This window comes from Triturus cristatus, chromosome 9, assembly GCF_964204655.1.
Source record: "Triturus cristatus chromosome 9, aTriCri1.1, whole genome shotgun sequence".
In the NCBI taxonomy this organism is placed as follows: Eukaryota; Metazoa; Chordata; class Amphibia; order Caudata; family Salamandridae; genus Triturus; species Triturus cristatus.
Window position 1 is genome coordinate 993,885,666 of NC_140592.1, and position 20,887 is coordinate 993,906,552.

Sequence of the window (20,887 nt, forward strand, 5' to 3'; positions counted from 1 at the left end):
TGGTATATTGTCCACTAATTAAAGTGGGCACCTTGCACCAGTCCAAAGACCCTTATTGATGATTAGGTTAAAGACAACCTTTATTAAAAGCTATCCTAGTGGTAGCTATGGAGAGCAGCCTTCAGGCTAAGTCTCGAAGGAATGTAAAGCAGCTTGGTTTACCAGATTATAACCTCCTGAATGACCAAATGTAAGGAGAACCACACAAGGGATATATAAAATATATGGGGCAGATTTATGAGCCCCTTGCGCCACTTTTGCGTCACTTTTTCCATGTTAAAAGTGACGCAAAAGTGGCGCAAGGGGCTCATAAATCTGCCCCTATGTATTTATTGCTAAACACTCTCTACTAACCTCTTTATGAGGGGAAACAAACCTTTACAATGCAGTCATTACATCGCACTACCTTTACATAGCAGTCATTACATCGCAACATCCTTTACATCGCATGTCATTACAATGCAGCCATTACATCGCATGTCACTACAACGCATGTCATTACAACGCATGTCACTACAACGCATGTCACTACAACGCAAGTCATTACAATGCATACCATTACAATGCATAGTACCTGTGAGAAGGTGGCCTGATATATGCTGTCCACTAGTTCTAGTGGGCACCCTGTATCAGTCCATGGTCAGGATACCCGTAGGGTGACAGAAAGCGCTATAGAAGAATTTTATACAATACAATACAATACAATACAATGGTTAAAGACAACCTTATATGAAAGCTATCCTAGTGGTAGCTATGGAGAGCTTGAAGGAATGTAAAGCAGCTTGTTTTACCAGTCTATAATCTCTTGAATGATCAAATGAAAAGACAACCACACCAGGTATATATTTAAAATATATGTATTTAGGTTAACACACACCCCTCTAGTCTCTTTATGAGACTGGAGTTCGAAGTACTTAAGTTACAAGTGATCAAGCATCAGTAAAAGCACAAATACACGTTTCTGCCCAAACCATATACCAAAAAAGTGGTATAAGAACCACGAATGGAATAGGCACCTGGCCTATTGCCTCTAGAATCGCTGGGACTCCAAGGAACCTCCCAAGGTAGTGACACAGGGGACCCATGGGAGCTGTATGCAGTGTGAAAACACAACCGTGGGTTCCTATTATCTTCTACGGGAAATGTCGCAGTTGGAAATTTAAAGATTAGGGACACTTCTAATCGAGTCTGGACCAAACCGTTTTGGACTCAAGAAGTTCTAGGGCTAGCACCCACGAGAGCACCGGAGTACTTGAGTTACCTCACCCAGGGAAGCCGGGTGCATAGGTGTCTTTTGGTGTCGGGTTGCGTCGTCGATTTCAATGGAAGCCTGCAAAGAACTGCTGCTGCCGTGAAGAGGAGAAGTGTCCGAAGAGATCCAAGCCTGGATCTAGGATGTAAGGAACCTGAAAGCAGAGGGGACAGAGTCTGGGTCACTAGCCAGTGACCGTGGGCAGGATGGACCAATGCCCACAGATGTCGGGTGCTTCAGGTGAGTTGATGGGTGTCTTGACTCTTCAGCCACGAGGTCCAGGAGGCGTCGACGAAGTCCACGAGCCGGATTCGAGCTGTCCCACGAAGTCTGTTGAGTGTTGCGGTGTCGGTGACCAGAATAGACCCAACAAGCCTTGGCAACGGCAAGTCACTGGAATTCAGAGAAAGGACTGCGGTGCAGACCAGCAAGGTCTGAGGGACTCACCCAGCGAGGGTAAGTCAGGGCACATCTGGAGCAAGCAGGTAAGCCCAATCAGAAAAGGAGTCGCCTTCGTGGGGACCTGCTAGCCAACGGGCTAGTGATCGCAAAGGAGCCTAGAGTGGTCGCACTTGAAGCTGGCCCACGGGTCACTAGTGGAGTGGAGGCCAACAATCTTCGGTGCATGAGGTGCTCAAGGCTGGGGCTACTCGGAGCCCAAAGCCAACTTCGAGGAGGACCAGGAAGATAGTGTTGCTGCAAAAGTTCACGGTGTCCAGGGGTCACGGTTCCACGTCACCCACGATAGCCACGAGCCTCAGCTTTGCTGTGGACTCAGGGTAGCCTCGGGGAAGTCTGGAAATCCACCTCTGGTGATGCAGAGACTTCGGCGTCCGGCGGGAGCTTCAGAATTGCAGACCAGTCAGTTGCTTCTTTGGTGCCTGCCAAGCAAGGGAGTCACTCCTTGACCCCAAAGGGGGATTTCTTCAGTCTTCTAGTCAGGATAGAACGTCGAAGGTCCAGGATGTACGTTGCAGAGTTTCGTCCAGGGTAATCTAAAGTCCTAGGGACTGGATTCCTATACTTATAGTAAGTTTAGGGGCTGGACTAACTCTAAGGCCCCACATTTGGGTGGGCCAAGAAAGAGGGGTGGTTACACCCATTTCCTTTGTCCAGTTTCACGCCTGAGCAGGGGCAGGTAGCCCCTGCAACCGGTTTGAACTGGAGTATGCACAGGGACACCAAGTGTGCCCCCAGTGCAGGACTTCAAAGCACCAGAGAGTGCTCCCGCCCAGGCCCAACACACATCAGACTGTCTGGAAGACAGGAAACCTACTGTCCAGGCCTCCCCTGACGGAGTTTCGGCCAACAGCAGGAGGCCAGACCCGTGTCTGTGGCAGAGGCATCCATTTTGTGATGCCAGGGCTCAGGAAAGTCGTACTGGGTTTAGCCAGTGTGAACATGTCTCTCCCTCTAGAAGGGTGGAATGCTACCCCCGCTGCCAGGGGGGCTGGTGGGGGCGGGGGTTGTATTCCAAAGCGTTTGACACCAAACACAACATGTTTTGATGCAGCCATCCCAAAGTTAGCATTTACCGCAAGGTTGTAATGCACTTAAGAGTATATGGTATGGCTGTATCACAGAACAGCCATAAGGAAGTATTTCTGAACGCTGCAGAGGGGCTCAGCTCATGCTTGGGCACCCTCTCACATGAAACCAAGCACTCTGCCTTCAGGATTGTCAAGGCCTGCCATAGGAGTGGCTTATAGGTTTATATGTGTCTTTATAGGGTAGTGATATAGGTAGCCTATACCACAGTAAGGGGTGCAAGCACACCCTTACCCAGGCTGCAGTAGCAGACCTGTGGTGTCATTTTGGAGTGCTTCCCAGGGGTGGCATAATACATGCTGCAACCCCTGGTAGGCCTCTGTGGTACCTATGCCCTAGGTCAGGGGTTCCCAATCTGTGCGCCGCGGCACCCCAGTGCGCCATCAAAACTAGTCTGGGGCGCCGTGCACCAAGCACACAGTTTGTGTGTGAACCACTGCATGGAGCTCGATGCAAAAAATAAACTTTGAACAAAGCGCAGGCAGCTTCAACTTCACTTCAGACACTTGCTGAACCAGGAAGCGTTTACAAACAATCTTCCAGCGTGCAGAACCAGCGCCAAGTCCACATTCACTACACTCCTCACTGCAGTATGCATTATGTTTATCCTCTGTCTGCCAGAGCTGTTTAAGACGCACGAAGGTAGGATTGGCGATGTAATGCCACAGTCTGTCTTTTGAGCCAGAAATGTCATACGTGGCAAATAATAAACAATTTCCCAATCCTCGTGCCGAGGTGTGCTATGGGGTGCAGGGAAAAGGGTCATGCAGGTTTTGGAATCTGCTGAAACCGCTAGCTTTTTAGAAAAGGCCTGCTTTTATTTTGTATCTTCTATTTCTTTTCCACTGAACGGCAGGTGGAACCGCTGGTTAATCTGACAATAAAATTCATGTCCATACATGCCAATATCTGGGACGAGATAAGAGGGAGCTTTATATAAAATCTAGGGAAAGTATTGTCTCTGTTGGGCTTTTATTGAACAGGGGGATATTTTTGGCCGGTGGTAATGTAAAACAGTGAGACTGTTGGGTTAAACAGTGTCCCACCATAATCGGGAGTGCTGGAATGAATGGTGATTCCGTTATTTTACTTCTGGCCTTTAACATTAAAACAAATGTTTAAATTACATATGCTCAGTGGGTGTATAATATTTGTTGCTAAGGATAGGCAGGGATTTGCATTCAATTTCATTCTGTGATATGCAGAGGATGATGCAAGATGCTGCCATTGAAGAAGATGCTTTCATAGCGTAAAAACGCATGGGTTAAGGCTTCAAGGTCTACAGTTTAAAAGTAGAAAAGGTTAAGTGAGTATTTGTTGCTGATAAAGGAAGTGCTTGATTACGGCACCAGTATGGTAACACAATAAATGCTACACAGGGCATTTAAAGGTATTTGGCATTTATGGTTTTTGTGGCTGGCTTTCCTATATATCATGGTACATAAGTAGCATGTTAAAACGCATTGGCTGCAAGATATTTCCTTAGCTGTTGTATTGGGATCTAATGGGATGAAAGTGACAGTGACTCTGCATGGTTGAGTTTTCTGAGTGTATTGCACAGTGACAGGATAAGCCATGAGAGGGGCTTGGGGAGGAGTGAAAACGAAATCTTTAAAGGAGATCAGCTCTAAAACCACTCCTATGGAAAGGCAGACTCGCTAATTTCACTCAAAAACATTTGCATAAACCTCCTTCCATGATTCCAGCATCTGGCACACAAAACAGTTTACCAGCAGCCATAACATGTAGCACCCATGCATATACCTTTTAGAATGAACTATTGTTAGGGGTGGGGCCTAGCATCAAGCATTCCTTCACAGTTCCCTCATCTGAAAACCCGGTATCCCTCCAATAAGTCATTGACACTCCATGGGGCTCTGCAGTGGATAGGATAGGATTACATCTATGATTATAGTAGCAGCATCCCAATTATTTTCAGGAAGAAAAACGAAAGTACTCGGAGGCCAGGCTTACATTCCCCCACACGCCAAGAAAAGTGACTTATTGGGGAGCCGCAGCTAACAGCCAATAGGTCAAGGTCGTCAGGAGACATCGACGACAACCAAAGTTTGGAGGTGAGCTGTTCCACGAAGTATGTCAAGTGCTGGGGGGTCAATGTCCGGATTGAACACCAACAAGCCTTGGCAACTGCAACCCACGCGAGCAGAGGAAATATGCTTCGGTGAGGACCAGCAAGGTCCTGGGGACCCTCCAAGCTATGGAGAGTCAGGGCACGTCTGGAGCAATCAGGAAAGCTCACGGAAAGTCAAAGTTACCTTCACAGGGACCCACAGGCCGACGGACCAGGGATTGCGAAGGGACATCGAGCTGATTCACAAAATACCAGTCCACAGGACACTCCTGGAGTGTAGGCCGGAAATCTTCAGTGGAAATACTGCTCGGGGTCAAGACTACAAGTAGCCCAAAGCACATGGTGCACAGGGGTTCGGGTTGCACGGTCCCCACGAGGGATACGGGCCTCATAATTGCTGAGAGCACAGATCAACCTCAGAGACCTCAGGAACCCACCTCCTGTGTTACAGAAATCTTCAGAGTCCTCAGGAGCTTCAGAGATGCAAACCGGTCAGATGCATTTCAGGTGCCTGCCTTGCAGGGAGGTAAATCCTTTACTCCAAGGGAAATTCTTCAGTCATCCAGCATCGTGCAGATTGCCGAAGTACTTGGTTTCTATAGCAGAGTTTAGTCCAGACAAAATCTTAAGTCCTGTAGTCAGGGGTTCCTACTTTATACCCAAGGAAGGGGTGGGACAAACTCTGGGGACCCACCTATGGGAGGGTCAGGACAGAGGTGTGGCTACACCCATGTCCTTTGTCCAGTTTCGCGCCAGAGCGCGAGCAAATGGCTCCTGCAACCGGTTTGAGTTGGACTATGCACAGGGACAGCAAATGTGCCCCCAGTGCAGACATCTTGGAGTGCACCCACCCAGCCCCACTACACTCAAGCATGTCTGGGAGGTGGTCACAACTCCTTGTGACAGGAAAACTATTGTCAGGCCTTCCTCTGCTCGAGTTTCATCCAGCAGCAAGAGGGCAGACTCATGTCTGTGGCTGGCAGCATCCATTTTGTGATGCCAGGGTCGAGAAAGCTGGTACCGGGTGTACCGGTGTGTCGCATATGTTCCTTTAGGAGGGTGGAATCATACCTCCCACAGCAGTTACTGGTGTGGATGTATGATTCCAAGGTGTTTGACACCAAACACGACATGTTTCCATGCAGCTGTTTTAAAGTTAACATTTACCGCGAGGTTATAATGCATTTAAGTATATATGGTTGGCTGCATCACGAACAACCCCGGAATACAGGTTCCGAAAGCTGCAGAGGGGCTCTGCTCATGCAGGTGCACCCTCTCACATAAAACCCAGCACACTCCCTTCAGGATTGATAAGGCCAGCTATAGGGGTGACTGATAGGTTTATATGTGCAGTGATATGGGGTAGATATAGTGAACCTATATCTAAGTAAGGGGTGCATGCACCACCTTACACAGGCTGCTGTAGCAGACCTGTGGTGTAATTTTGAATGGTCTCCCAGGGGTGGCATAATACATGCTGCAGCTCCCGAGAGGCCTCTGATGTACCTATGCACTGGGTACATAATATACCATATACTAGGGACTTATAAGGGTACCCGAGAATCCAATCTGGAGTGTACCTAAAGTACATGCAAACATTTAGGGAGAAAGCAGATAGACTGGGGTCAATATTAGCAGGATCCCAGTCAGACTAATTTGAAAACCAGCAAAACACTAGGAAAAAAGTGGGGGTAACCATGCAGTCAGATTCCACCTTCCTACAGGGTGTCAGTGAGTTGATCGCTCACTCTCAGACATGCCATTGGGCCAGCATATAAAAGCATAATGAGGCCGTAAAAGCCTCGGGGCACTCCCAGTTTAGTTAGGGTCGGCTTCTGTAATGGCCACTCCCGAGAATCAAAGGCATTTTCAGCATTGAGGAGGGCAACTGCAGCTGGAAGAGTTGGGGAAATTTGGTTCAGGACTTCAAATATAGTATTGAGATTTATGCGGTAGAGCGATGTGACACAAGAGCCGTCTTGAGGGAGGAAATTGTTTGTTCCAGGAGCTGGGCCATGGGTGTTGCCATGACTTTAGTCAGGATTTTGTTGTCATAGTTGAGGAGGGTGAAGGGTCTAAATGAGGTGCAGAGAATGGCCTGTTTACCAGGCTTAAGGAGGAGGGTGGTGACTGCTTCACATAATGTGGGCGGGAGAATACCGTCATCACATAATGTGGGCGGGAGAATACCGTCATCAAGGGCCTCAGCATAAACATAGGAGAGGTGTGGAACTAAAATGTGTTTAGAGGCCTCACAGAAGTTGCCTGTGAGGACGTCCAGGCCAGAGGCCTTGGAAGCCCCCAAGCCATTGATTGCCTGTGTAATTTTCTCTTGTGTAATGGGGAATGCCAGGGATTGTCACTACCCTTCTGTTAGCCATACCATCACTATCTTGGACAGGTAAGCACCAAATTGCCTCACTGCTACCAGACAACCGAGTGGTATATAATTGCTGATAATAAGCTAGGAACATCTGTACTATACCGGTGTTGTCTGTGACAGTTGTGACCCCCTCAGTTAGGAGACTAGTAATATAGGTGCTCTGATAGCTAGGGCATAGTAGTTGCAGTAGGGTGTGGCCTGGTCGTTCACCCTCATCGTAGCGGTGGGCACCGGCATATTTACCCAAATAGGCTTCTTTGCGAGGTCCCGAAATTCCTGCAGCAAGATTGAGCCCCTGTGTAATTGGGAGGCCTGTGTGCCACCTATTGTAGCTGAGTTGATCGTTTGGCGCTCTATTTTCACACAGGTTACATCTCCACGAATGCTCTTTAGGACCCCCACATGTTTAGATATGCAAACACCATGGATATAGGCTTTAAAGGCCTCCCATATTGTTGCATGTTTAATTCCAGAGCTCAGCTCAAAATACTCATTAATTGCGTTAAGAATGACGGCATCATGACGTGTATTTTCTGGGAAACGCCACTGCTGGGGCGTACATTTGGAATATGGGACATTCAGTGTAAGTTGAACGGGTGCATGGTTGGCTAGAGTGCGGGCAGATGGGCCACATCCATCAGCCAGAGGACCGCGCTCTGAGATGTGAACCAGTGATCTATACGGGTCCAGGTGTCGTGTGGAGCCAAGTAGAATGTGTATCCCCTGACACGTGGACGGCGGGTGCGCCAGGTACCAGAGAGTCGGTACGTGTCAAGATTATCTTGAAGTGCAGGTAAAGAGCAGGCTTTGTAGTGGCAGGAGGGCCAGTAGAGTCCATGGACAGGTGATAAACTAAATTAAAATCCCCCCCAAGGATTATGTCTGGAGGCATCCTATCAGGGCGGAGACTATATGGTACAATTCAGGGGAGCCAGTGAGAGGCATGTAGATTTTTAGAAGTACCGCCCTGTCAGCTAGGGTACCAGAAACAAGAACATACCTACCAGCAGGATCAACAACGTGGTCCTGATATATAATCGGTAGAGCTTTATGGATTAGGATACACACACCACAGGAATAAGAACTGTAGTATTAAAAGAATCGAATCTGCAATCACCGCGGAGACAGATGTAGGCTTCCTGAAGGAACGAGAAATCAAACATTCAGTCAGGTGTACACCGCAGGGGGAGTGACAGTGCTTCAGAGGGTGATGCCCACTGTGAATTGTCAAAAAAACACGTTATTGGCAGTGTACCTCAGCCATTATGTAAACGTAGCAAAAAATATGTGGCTAGATACAGGTTCATAGCAGGGTTAAGAGCCCAGGTCAGGTGATAGTCTGAGCGATGGTGGTTCAAGATGTTGATCAAAATCGTCTTAGCCCGGTGGGTCATGTGGAAAGGCAGAGGCGGTGGGAGAGCAGTCAGGAGTCACGTGTCGCAAGGAACCGCTGCTCCCAGATGGTCGTTTGCAGAATTGGACCACCTCTGCAGGATTGTTGACTATTTGGTGTCGACTATTGACCACAACTCGAAGGCACACTGTGTACATCATATTGTGCTTGGGACCTTGCTTCCGAAGGGTGTTTTTGACAGCCTGGGTGGGGAACATGAAAAGGGCTCACAACGCTATGGCTGTCCCTATATGGCTGGCCACAGCGTCATGCGCACTTACAAAGTGCCCACCACTCTCACTCCTGCAGTGCTTTGGCGTCACGGAGCCCAGCTCCACCCCATCTGAGCCACTGCAGTAGGAAAAATAAAATTATAGTAACGCTGCGTTATTTTTTTTTTCCTTCTTGAACAGCTCGGAGAGCAGTAGGCAAAGCTCCTCTGCCTTAGCAGAGGTGCCACAACTGGTAGGTGCTTTATGTTTCTAAGCACTCTGTTTCAAGGTATTCTTTAAAAAATCATAACCTGGTGTGGATTATTTTTTTGAGTTGTTTCCACAGTTTTACTGTATTAAGTGTTGTACAAATACTTCACACATTGCCTCTTAAGTTAAAGCTGGCTTCTCGTGGCCAAACTACCAGAGGGTGAGCACAGGTTAATTTAGAGTGTGTATCTGACTTACTCTGACTAGGCTTGTGGTCCATACTTGGACAGTCTGCATACATCTGCCAACTATAGACCCAATTTCTAACAACTTGTTAATAATGATTTATCTAGGAAACAGTTGTTTGCAAAATTGGCCATGTTATTGTGTCTTATCTCCTGCAAGAGAGTAGTGGATATTCGTTCTTTAGATTGTGCAGGTAGAGTATATTCTCCAACTGGAGGTCCATTCATGATTACTAGACAAAACAAATTCCTCATTAGGAGCTCATTCATGGCTTTGGCATCCAAGGCATTCGCACTGGGTTCTATGTGGGAGGATATTATAGGGGTGGCTGATTGGTTGGCAGATTTTGTGGACCATCTTTGAACAAGCATAATTGCAAGTAAAGAAAGCATAATCGAAGCCTCCGATCCTGACACAGAATTAAGAATTATCTATTCTATTAAGGACACATAGGCGAGGCTGGTCCCACCCTATGATGTTTGGTGAGGCCATTGTGTAAGCCTACTAAAATCTACGATTGGTATGAGCTAATATTGTACCCTGCCCAATGATTTACACAGTTATTTGAGCATGCTGAAGGTTTTATATTTTCAACAGAACAGAAGTATCTGAGTGGATGACGAATGGGACACCTGCAAGCGGTCATTGGAGAATGTCGATTCTAGTATCCCAAGATCTTGGATTTGTTTGGTTACATGGACTTTCCTTTTCAATTTTTTTGTTAATTAAGGACATATCTTTGATAAATGTAGTTTGTCTGCAAGCTGTTGGCAAACAAAATGGCGGAACCTTGGTGTGCCCTGTATTTAAGGAAGAGATGGGCAACGTGGTTAGTTGAAGGAACTGTTGTAATATTTTAGGCATTGATGCGGAAAGTGGTTTATAATGTAAAACATTTTCTTTGGTTGCTGTAGTTGAAGTAAAAATGTGAGAAGCGTGATCCTTGCCTCTGTGCCCTTAATAGAATTGAAGATTTGTGATGTGACAGTTAGAAATGTTGTTATTCAACAAAGGTAGAGGACTAATAGTCAATAGATGGCAATTAATCTGATGTCATATTGTATGCCAATTTGGGGGGGGGGGGGTGCCCGGGGTTTTCCTAGAACCATTCCTGTGCAGCTGTACAGCTATAATCATCTAATCAATTGATACATTGATTGCATGAATTGATGGGTCAATGTAAGGCTCAACTGGAGCTGTTGCCTCTACAACCATACATGTCAACAGACCTGATTAAGGTGATAGACTCTCAATTATTTCGGCCAAAAATATATTTATTTCCCGCCAAAAATTGCCTGAGCTTCAGTGTAGAAAATTAAGTCCCCCAGATTTTTTGTTTAACTCTCCCTATTTGTAGCGTCGAAAGGTTGGCATATGTGTTTACAACTCCCACACGCAGCTCTGAACGCAATGTACTTTATCCACGGTGTGACATTTAGCGAAGTGCAAGTCACTAGTAGGAGTCTTTAGAGTCCCACTGAGAAAGACAGACTGGAGGTCTTTAACACTTTCTAGCCCTCAGTTTCCTCAGAGTTATTGGCATATCTAAACTACAAGTCCCAGCGTGCCGTCAAAACCTCTCTTTATCGCGAAAGTTTCGGCTCCTGCGCAAGCCCAACGCGCCTTCCTGAAACTACAAGTCCCGGCGTGAAGCTGCTGCTGATTACCCGTATGTCTCGGCTCTCGCGGTGTCGACTCGTGCCCTGCCCCTACCCCTGTCTCGCGGCTCGCAGCTCCTTCGCTCGGTATATAAAGGTGGCGCGCGGGCTGAGCAGACGGCTGGCGGCGGCGGCCCCCCCACTGAAGCCTCCCCTTCCCCGCACAGAGGAGCGACCGCCGCTGGCTGGAGAAACCAAGGAGACAGCTTTGTAACCCTCCTCCTTGTCCCTGGACCCCTTACCTACTATCCCATGGGCTTTTATCTGATGGCGCTTTTTTAAACAACTTTTTTTCGATTTTATATTTTTTAATCCAGTGTTTTTAATTTATTATTTGGAAATGGCGAGCTCGGCAAACTCGAATCCCGTGGTAAGCAGGAGACGTAACCGTGGGAAAGCTAGGGAATCACAAGCTACGTGGAAATGAAGGGGTCCCCTCTGCACAAGAGTAGCCCCTGGACTTAGATGTCCTGTTAGAAACCTCTCACCCACTCTCTTCTCTCCCAGGAATCGGGAGGGACACAGTAAAAGACCTCTCTTTCCAGTCACTTAACACAACAAATGCTTGTTAACATGGACGCCCCCCTTGACGGTATTCTTGAGGAATCAGAGAAGGTGTTAAGATGTCCACCCCCTCATACCTTCATTCCTCGTCCATTGTGGTGTCAGTCGCTCCCCAGTACAGATGTAGTTCACATGTATGTGCTCCCACCAGTCTATACTCCTTTACAGTGGGATCATGAGTCAACTTGGAGTTGTAGAAAAATTATTTTAACCCGGGTTCTCTAGGTCAGGCATTGTTATTTTATGCGGTATTTCTAGAGGGACATGGGGTACACAGCTCTTGGTAGGCAAGGGTCTCCCCACAGACAAGCTAAGGAATCCCTTCTGCGTTGTGGTGCACAGCTACCCTATAACACACGTTGTTCGCGTGTACTTACTTATCTGGGGGAAGGGCGCTACTTAACCCATATTACGAGTTTACGTGGTGGGATCCTGTGTGTGAGCCTTTTAGGTGAAGGCGGCGGATTGTGTTGGGAGACGTTACATTTAATACATAATTCACTTGCAAATACTATGGTGTTAAGAAGTCGTGATTGGTATTTTTAGGGTAGCGTAATCGGCTGTTTTATACCCCTTCACCCTTTCTCTATGCGCCTTGATTATGTTCTCTTCCCGAAGGAGCCATTTTAAGCCATGTACTTTGCGCGCTTGTGAACAAAAGCCTTCCGCAACGCGCCTTCCAAATTTTGCAGATTTGACCCGAAACCCCTCCCAAAAACAATCCATCCGACTGTTTGCTGGTAACGATGAACATGTATAAATCCCTAATTCGATCAAACTAATTAAAGCTTATTTTATTTGTTTTGAATGTCGATGAATCGTCCCCAAAAATAAAGCGAAATATCCTAAAACCCAATAGAATATTTTCCGATCCTCCTTCAGTGGTAAAGACTGCTCCTGGGGGCTCTGTGCTCCCCGGGGGTTCTGAGCCGCTGTGGCTGGGAGCTGCAGTGGCAGACAACATGGCCTCCTCCCTCGCTCTCCGCCTCTCTCCCTCTGTGCGGCTCCCCCCTCGGCTCCCTGTTTATATAGAGCCATTGCAGCTCTCTAATATAGACTCTGCAGGATGGGAAGGTGCTTTGCAGGCCCACGTCACCGCCTCTCCATTTATACAGCCGGGCCAAGGCTTTAAATAGGGAGACGGGCTTTGGCTGCCAGCAAGGGAGGTGCTGCTGCAGAGGGAGGGGAGAGAGAATGATCAGCGGTGCTGCTGGGGAGGGAGCGAGGCAGGGGAATCACTTGCATATGGTTTGCGGCAGGCTGAGGATGTCTACGAATGGAGGAAGGAAACAGCGACTGTAATTTTGTGCGATTTGTTGTTTGAGGCAGGATCGGCCTAAGATCTGATTCGAATAAATTTCAGTTTATTCGATTTGTTTGCTATTGCCGAGTTAGTGGGGGAGTTCGAGTGAGGGCGGGTCCGTGAGATGAGCCCCTGGCGGGTGATGGCGACAAGAAGAAAGGCTTTAGGCTACTACTTACCGGGCATGTTTATCACAAAGGCGGCTCACGAAATGAGTTGCTTTGTTAGCTCTCCCGAGAGTAGTTGTGCATCCCCAGGCAGATTAACACTTTGCTATAGATGTGAGCTTGTGCCTTTCCAAGATCGCTCTTGCCGTATCGTTATAATTGTGCTTGTTTGTGCACTGGCAAATTTTACTCACTCTACCAACTTCGTTTATTTTATATGAGTTACCTGTTGCTTTGCTATTTTAAAATAACTTCCGTCTTGCGCGTTATTCTATGCTTGATGTTTAGTAATAAAAAAAAAAAAACGAAACTTTAGCATTATAGTACAGTGAAGGGTATTTTTAATTAATGCTACTCTGTGTCGTAGTTTGCGCTTTAGCTTCATATTTAGTCATAACCGACCTATAAATTGTGTCCAGGGACTGAGCGATTAACATTAATAACTTAATTATTGATGCCTAACATTTACAGTGCTACGAACCTCAAAACGTTAGGAAAAGCGTTCCATAAACTTTATTTCAGTTCATATCCCTTATTAACCCGCTACACTGAATCAATGTCCATAAAATGGCAGCAGGGTAGATCAAAACAATGTATCACCACTTATTATTGCTTTTCAGTTTTGTTTTTGTATCGCACTTTCAGTAAAAAAAAAAAACTTGGAAAGCCCGGTTTAGCTATATATATATATCAAATACTCTAGCACAGAACAGGTTAGACAAACAGAAGTTATATATATATATATATATATATATATATATATATATCTTTTTTTTTTTTTGCCAAACCTGTTCTGAGCTAAAGGATTTGACACCCAAGGTGCCTTGTTTGTCCTGTTGAGTGACCTTGGTCCCCCAGCCTACAAAAATAAGCCATCACTATTAGCCAGAAGCGTGGAAGGCAAAGGACATGCTCTTTGTGCACCGTACTAATGACGATTGGTCTTTACATTTTAAGCACACTTCTTAGGGTTTCGATGCACACACACCAACGTATGTTAGTGTCTGTGAAAGAATAAAGCAAGTGAAGTAGCAGTTACAAAAGAAATGTATCGATGACCGGTGTTCATGGTTATCTACATTTCTTATATTTGTTCCTTTTTATATGTAAATTCAGCATATTGCCCAAAACTTATGGCGGTTGTGGTCTGTAATTATGAGCCATGTTATGATATGCCCTTGGAAAACTCTTGCTACCCATTAGCATGGTCATGTAGTGATTTTAGAATTTGGGTGCCTGTTATGGTACTGTGGCAATCATTGATTTGGTTCATAGTGGTCTGTTGACACTGTATTGGATAGTGTTTTGTAGTGCTTGAGTCTTTTTGGGTTGAAGCCAGCAAGGTGAGATTCGATAACTGTATGAAGGCATTGATTATACTAAATGGCGGCTGGTTAGAGCTTCATATAGATTTTGATGGGGCATCATGTTAAATGAATGTCTATTCATTCATTTGTTTAATTCTGCCAATATTGAGATTTTAAGGCATTTATGCAGATTTTTACATTATGGCATTGTGTTGTGGTTTAATGTGTTTTTTAAAAAGTTTTATTTTCCTCTGAAGTAAGAGTACATCCCTGTACTGCTATGAATCTAGTTATGCAGAATACAATGCACCCATGCTATGGAAATGTTGGTGCATGGGTTTTAATATTTTTTTGACTATGTGTTTGCTGTTATGTCCACTACAGTGCGCTTTAGTATCAGCAAGTTGAGAGCAATGGCTTGTCCTGCATCAAAGTCCTTTTGGTATAGAGGTTATAGGATTATACATTTTAAATTATATAGGAGAGGCAATCTAATGGCAAACGGTGAATAAGAGCAGCAACACGTTGGTGTGGGCATTGAACAAACTTATGAGCAAGGACAATAACCTGGTATAATAATTGGGACAAATGGAACTTAAGTTATGTAACGGTACAAATGGTATATTTAAACTATATTGAAATGTTTTGACCCTTCAGAGCAGTAACTGGAAACGAGGGGTCTTCCGCAGAATAGATATTGTAATAGAAAAATCATTTGCCACCATTCTGTTAAAAAAAATCTATATATATATATATATACACACACATTAAAAACTTTCAAGAAAGTCTCTGAAAATGCAAAAGTGTTGTTAGGATATATATGTGCCTTAAAAAATGAAAAGACAAGGCTTTTGGCAAAACAGGAACAAGTTGGCAGCAGCCAGGAGTATTGACAGAGTAGTGCCTGAAGAAAGTCTCTCACTGAACGGAAGTTTCGGCCTTCCATTTGTGAGGTACAATAAACCGATCTGGCCTTCTTGGCCCTGTCATAAACCAGTACAACCATCTGATAAGGGGGGACACAGGTGCCTCTTGACCGTGGGAGAGCTAGTGTGGGCCAGTGTGTGTGTGTCCAGATGTCCGGCATGGGGAGTGTGTGATCACTACTTGTGGTTGTCTGAATGGCTGAGTGTTCCTAACTTTGTCGCATCTATCTTTGTGGTATTTTGGGAACGTGCACCTTTAGCCATATGTGTTTTATTCAGACCAATTTCCTCAGACCTGTTAGTGGTGTAACTGCCTATCTGTGGGATCGTTCAAGGTTTTGCCTGGGTGCGTGTTTCTTTGGGGTAAGTGTGACCCCTGTAACCCACAGGTGGCAGTTCACTTCAGAAAATGTGGAAATTATCCTATACCCCACAGCTGTACCACTTCAGAAAATGTGGAAATTATCTTATTCCCCACAGCTGTAGTACTACAGAAAATGTGGAAATTATCCTATACCCCACAGCTGTACCACCTCAGAAAATGTGGACATTATCCTATACCCCACAGCTGTACCACTTCAGAATGTGGAAATTATCCTATACCCCACAGCTGTACAAAAAAGTATAACCCCATCTGTGACCTGTCAATTAGTAACTAACTGTTTTTTGTTTTAGTTAATTAAAACCAGAACAATGTTCCAAAACACCTGATATATTCTGCTGTTAAAGCACACAGACGTATAAACATATTAAACCTTATAGTTACATCCGTTTCTTTAAACATTTGATTTGAAAATTTAAAATTAATATGAACGGGTGATACACCACCTTCGTTAAAATTAATTGATATTTCTCCTTACAGTACAATTGTTGTTAAAAAGACAAATAATGACCACTATGCGACTCTGACCAATTTCATTGTGTCATTACTTTCTTATAACTGATTACAAATTTTGTTAAGTGGCAAATAATTTGCGTGTCATTAGTCGTCATTTTAATATGGCCGTTCTGCAGGAGCGGATGCCTCTTTCATTGAACTGTCTCTTCAACAGTTGACGGCGTTGCGAACCTAAGGCTGGGCAAATGCATTTTAAATGTATAAAATCCAGTATGGGTGACCCACAGAGAATGCATGCTTTTGAGTCCTGGTACTTCCAGCGAGGCAAGTCTGCATTAGAGGTCAACTTCCCCATATGTAACTTCAAAAACTTGTTTTTTAAGTAGGGAGAAAAGAGAAGACCCAGATATGCGGCTTGCTCCGATTTTGTGTAGGAATGCAATACCATCCATGCGTGGGCTCGCCGATTTAACGTTGCTTTATCTTCTAGTAGCAAGTGTTTTTTTTTTTTTACCACCTTCTTAATGGTATGCTGAAACTAGGCCAGCGGTAGTTTCTGCTGCCAGAGGTCAGCCGACCTGGTGATTTATAGCGAAATACTTTGCGTAGACAGACTGAGGGTCACCTTGCATGGTGGCCCAAAGCGCATTATTAATCTCAAGCCTGCGATTAAGCCAGATTTTATACCAAGTTTTAATCGCCTCGTACCTTCTATATAATTGTTGTTGCAGCCCAAACTCTAATTGAACCTGGGCCGGTGAGGAGTCACATGGCAAAGAAAATACCTTTTTGTACACGTTTGAAGGCTGTCCAGAATCACAGCGTTACTTCCATGCTGGACAACACTTCCGTACGCAATTGTTGGTGGCCGTTCGGCTTTGACTGCTAGTAATGGGGTAAACAGTGGGTCTTTTAGGGTTTTTGATAAACTACAGATCACAAATATTATGGTGTTTCCCTTTTTTTTTTTTTTTTTTTTTTTTTTTTTTTTGCATGGCCTCGTTCTGCTTTAGAAAGGAGACCCTTCGATCCAAATATCTCCCAAGATATTTATAACTGCTCACCACTTCCAACCTCACGTTGCTGATTGTGAACATAGTTTGTTTATGTAGACTGTGAGTTGCGACCATGACTTTTGGTTTTGTAGTATTTATTTCCATCAAGTTTGTTTTGGCGAAGTCAGCTAGCTCATTAATTGTTCTTTGCAAGCTGATTCTCGTGTAGCTTAGGAGCACAATGTCATCCGCATAGGACGGATGTTAATGGCAGTGTACCCAGACGCCAAGGATGTGAGCTAACCACATCTAGCCTTGGTGTCAAGTCAGCCATAAATAGGTTGAAAAGTTGTGGGGCCAAGACACAACCCTGCTTTAACCCCTCGCCAGCTTAGATCGTCCTGGTGAGCTTCTTGCCGTCGGCGATTTTTACCTGCATCCAGGTGTCGGTATATAGATCCATTATTGGTTTCATTATTGATTCTGGTAGACCCCGTTGCTTCAGTTTGCCCCACAAAATGCGCCTACTGACATAGTCGAATGCCGCCTCAAAATCCACAAAGCATAGATGCAGTTTTTGTCGTTGCTACAGGCTTTTATTAGCAATTAGCCCTAACGCTAGTGCATTTGTGATTGTACCTGTGCCCCAGCGAAACCCCAACTAATAAATGGGGATTATTTTATTTGCGTCAGACCAGCTTATCAAGTCTGCTAAAATCAAGGAAGCATAGTATTTAGCCTCAGTGTCCATTAACGCAATCAGACGATAATTGCAGGGGTCTGTGCGCTCTCCTTCTTTAAATACTGGATTGATTATTGAGCCTCTGCAGCTTTCCGGAAGGCTGCTAGTTTGCCTACCAGACGAAACAGACAGTACATCTTTGTTGCTCAGAAATTGGGATCTTGCTTATAAATTGCTTAGGGTACTCCATTCGGGCCTGGAGCCCCATCAAGCCTACTTTTTGCTATAACCGTGGAGATTTCTTCTTCGGAATAGGGTAGGAATAGCTGTTGTAACCCATCAAATTTTGTGCTCTTTCTTGTTTTGGAGAACTTATCCATACTGTTACTGTGCTCACTCTGGGTCACTGACGCTGTTTGATATACCTTTAAAATGGTTTCAAGGGGGTTTGTCCCGTCCTCGTTTAATACTGAGAACGTGGTGACTAGGTTTTGTACCCAAGCAGACTCTGTGACACAAGTCATGTTTGACTTTTGACGTTCTGGACAGAGAATTCACTTGGTCCCAGAAAGCTGTGGCTTTCGATTGCTTTGCGTTGTATAGTAATTTAGTCCAAAAGTTATTATGTTGTGTTCTTTTGTCCTTCCAAATTAGTTTTTATATTTCTTCTTCAATTGGCGTACTTTCTCCCATGTAATGGTGGATGCACTTTGTTGTTGTGTCAACCTAGTAGCTCTTCTTTGTTGCTTCTTTAGGGCTCGGCCAGTTTGACTTGGGTATCTGTTGTCATTTGTGCTCTTTTCACTTTGCAATTTTGTCAATGTCCCTGACTGTGGAAGGCTTGCTAGGGAGGTGATCCATTTATCAATCGTCGCCCTTTTTTGAGACTCTAGGGTCACCATCAGGTCTTTCGCCCTCGAGGCTATGTGCGGAAGTGTGCTATTTGTCCTTCGCAGTCGCTTCAGGTTTATTGTGGATGTGGTCCCATCCACAGTCTGGGCCTGTATGCGTCTTAGAAATGTCGTTCTTAATTCGAAATGCTGACCTGAGTGGTCACTCTCGGCGATGTATATGATCAGAAACCTTTCTGTTTGCACTAAGAACGGGAGAGTTACTATTGTGTGTAATCGAAGACTGAGCTCGAGTGAGGGCCATGGTATGTGCAGATCGCGTGTCTGTCCCGTTTCATTCTGCCATTTAGTACACTCCTCTCTAGATGCCCGAGGTCTGTTACCAGTTGTCAGCTTGTTTTGGGATGCAAAAGGATAGTGTTTGTAGTGCCCAGATCGCGTTTGCTTCAGTAATGTGATCGTCTTCTGGTGTGTATAGTAGATTTGAGTTGAAGTCTTCAGTAAGGATTATTTCCCAGGTTGGTTGTCAATTAGTAGGCTTGGGTCAATTGGCCTGTCTGACCACTTGACTCTGGGTTAAGGGGGAGGCTCCATTTGATAAATCCAACAACGATAGGAGTTTGCTAAAATGTGTACAATTAACATGGCAGCCATTGGTATCATTTGTACCGAAAGGATCAGTATTTTGCATACTGTTGTCATAGCGTGTATAGATGTTGTCTTTAATGATATTGACATGGTTATGCTTGCAAAGATTATGGTATACTTTGATATTATTTCTGCTGGTATCAACATTGTTATGCAAGTACATATAATGGCGTGCATCAACAATGCATTTGTTGGTATTGCCATGGTCGGACCTGCATATATCATGGTGTGTAATAACGTATTCATGGATATTAACATTCCCCCTTCTAGTTGAATTAGTAACGTGAAAAGTTTGGACACCCATATGGGGGGGTCGAAGAAAAAAATACTATGAAACCTGTCCTGCTCAGGGGCACCTCCCTCCATGTTAACTTGTAGACGATGCAGTGCTTGGGTGACAAGAGCAAGAGTTCTGTTCTCAAGGCCATTTCCAGGGATAAAAGTACAGAAGGAATCCCCAATCTTGGCACACACCCCACCCTTTATCGCGTTCATCTAGTCCAACATGTACAGATGTTGCATCACCAAAAGGTGGATGGCTGTCATTTCGTCCTTGATACTGTTTAGGCTGAGCTCAGTGTCTGTTAATAATTTCAAACATCTCCCATTTGGTTATTTGAAACCAGCGGGCGTTGACGTTCGTTTGCACAGTGAAGAAGGGTATGGGCCCGCCTGCGTATACTTGAGTCAGTTATTCAGGAATGTCCTTGTACTGAGACAAGCCAAAATAATCAGCATTTCTTCTTCTTTGAGGCTGATGCAGCAAAGTTGTTTTCTTCTGTAGCGAATGTTGAGACAACTCGGACAGTTGCTCAGCAGGAATGACCAGCATTTGGGTGTGTATGGTCACAAGGGTGCAGAGGCCCCAGTATATGCAGTTCTTCACAGTTCTCGTTATTACCAAGTGGTATGGTTCCTTTGCCTCTGAAACGCAAGGAACACAGTGTAAATTTTCCTACACTTGGGGGCTGCCCCTTCCCCTCTAACCATGCGTACCTATTAAACCTGGTATGTCTGATTTCCTGAAATGGGGCTTCTATGCTGGCATTTGATCCTGATTCTTAGCCCCCCCCCCCCCCCTCCCTCCCCTTGAGAATCATTTCCCCAAGCATGTTAAAGGTGAGCGTCCCTGCACTGAAATTCCATGTCTGGGGTCCACTTGTGATTAAACAAAAAAAGGTGGCCCCCAAATATGTAAAAAAGCCATACTGGGACCGCAGACTGATGCAAATATATTTGTGCACTGTTGCAGTGGTCTTGCTACCTCCAAGAACCTCTTTTCCTCAAAGTCCCGGGACCAAACTGTTTCCTCCGTTATTGTGCCTCTTCTCTGCATCCTGTCTACCTCGGTTTGGACTTTGCTAGTTTTGGTAAAACGGTTCAGTCCTGCGGGGTCGATCTCGTATCCGGTGATGTTCACTATTGCTCTATGGGGGTCTACTCGATTGGGTTGCATCTTTTCCCTGATTTTGCATAGGTACAGGTGGATAATTCATTTTACTTTTTCAGGGGTCATCTCTTGAGATAAGTAAAGTCTGCCTGCGCCATGGGGTATCGGTGAGCATATGTAAAATGACCTGTTAGTGGTTTGAGTGCCCGTCGTTGTCATAGG

The 20,887-nt window shown here is 45.1% G+C and overlaps 1 protein-coding gene across 3 annotated transcripts in view; it reads left to right on the forward strand.

The window, feature by feature from the left end:
• Positions 1-11,070: 11,070 nt before the first annotated feature.
• Positions 11,071-20,887, forward strand: part of GTF2A1 (general transcription factor IIA subunit 1) — a 208,313-nt gene continuing 198,496 nt past the window's right edge. Inside the window, exon 1 of one of the 3 annotated variants that reach the window (XM_085626610.1) lies at positions 11,071-11,364. In XM_085626610.1, coding sequence (XP_085482736.1) covers positions 11,335-11,364 — 30 coding nt within the window. In that variant the 5' untranslated portion in view covers positions 11,071-11,334. The remainder of the gene's footprint in view (positions 11,365-20,887) is intronic. The other 2 variants (XM_085626609.1, XM_085626607.1) reach the window with 2 other exon arrangements.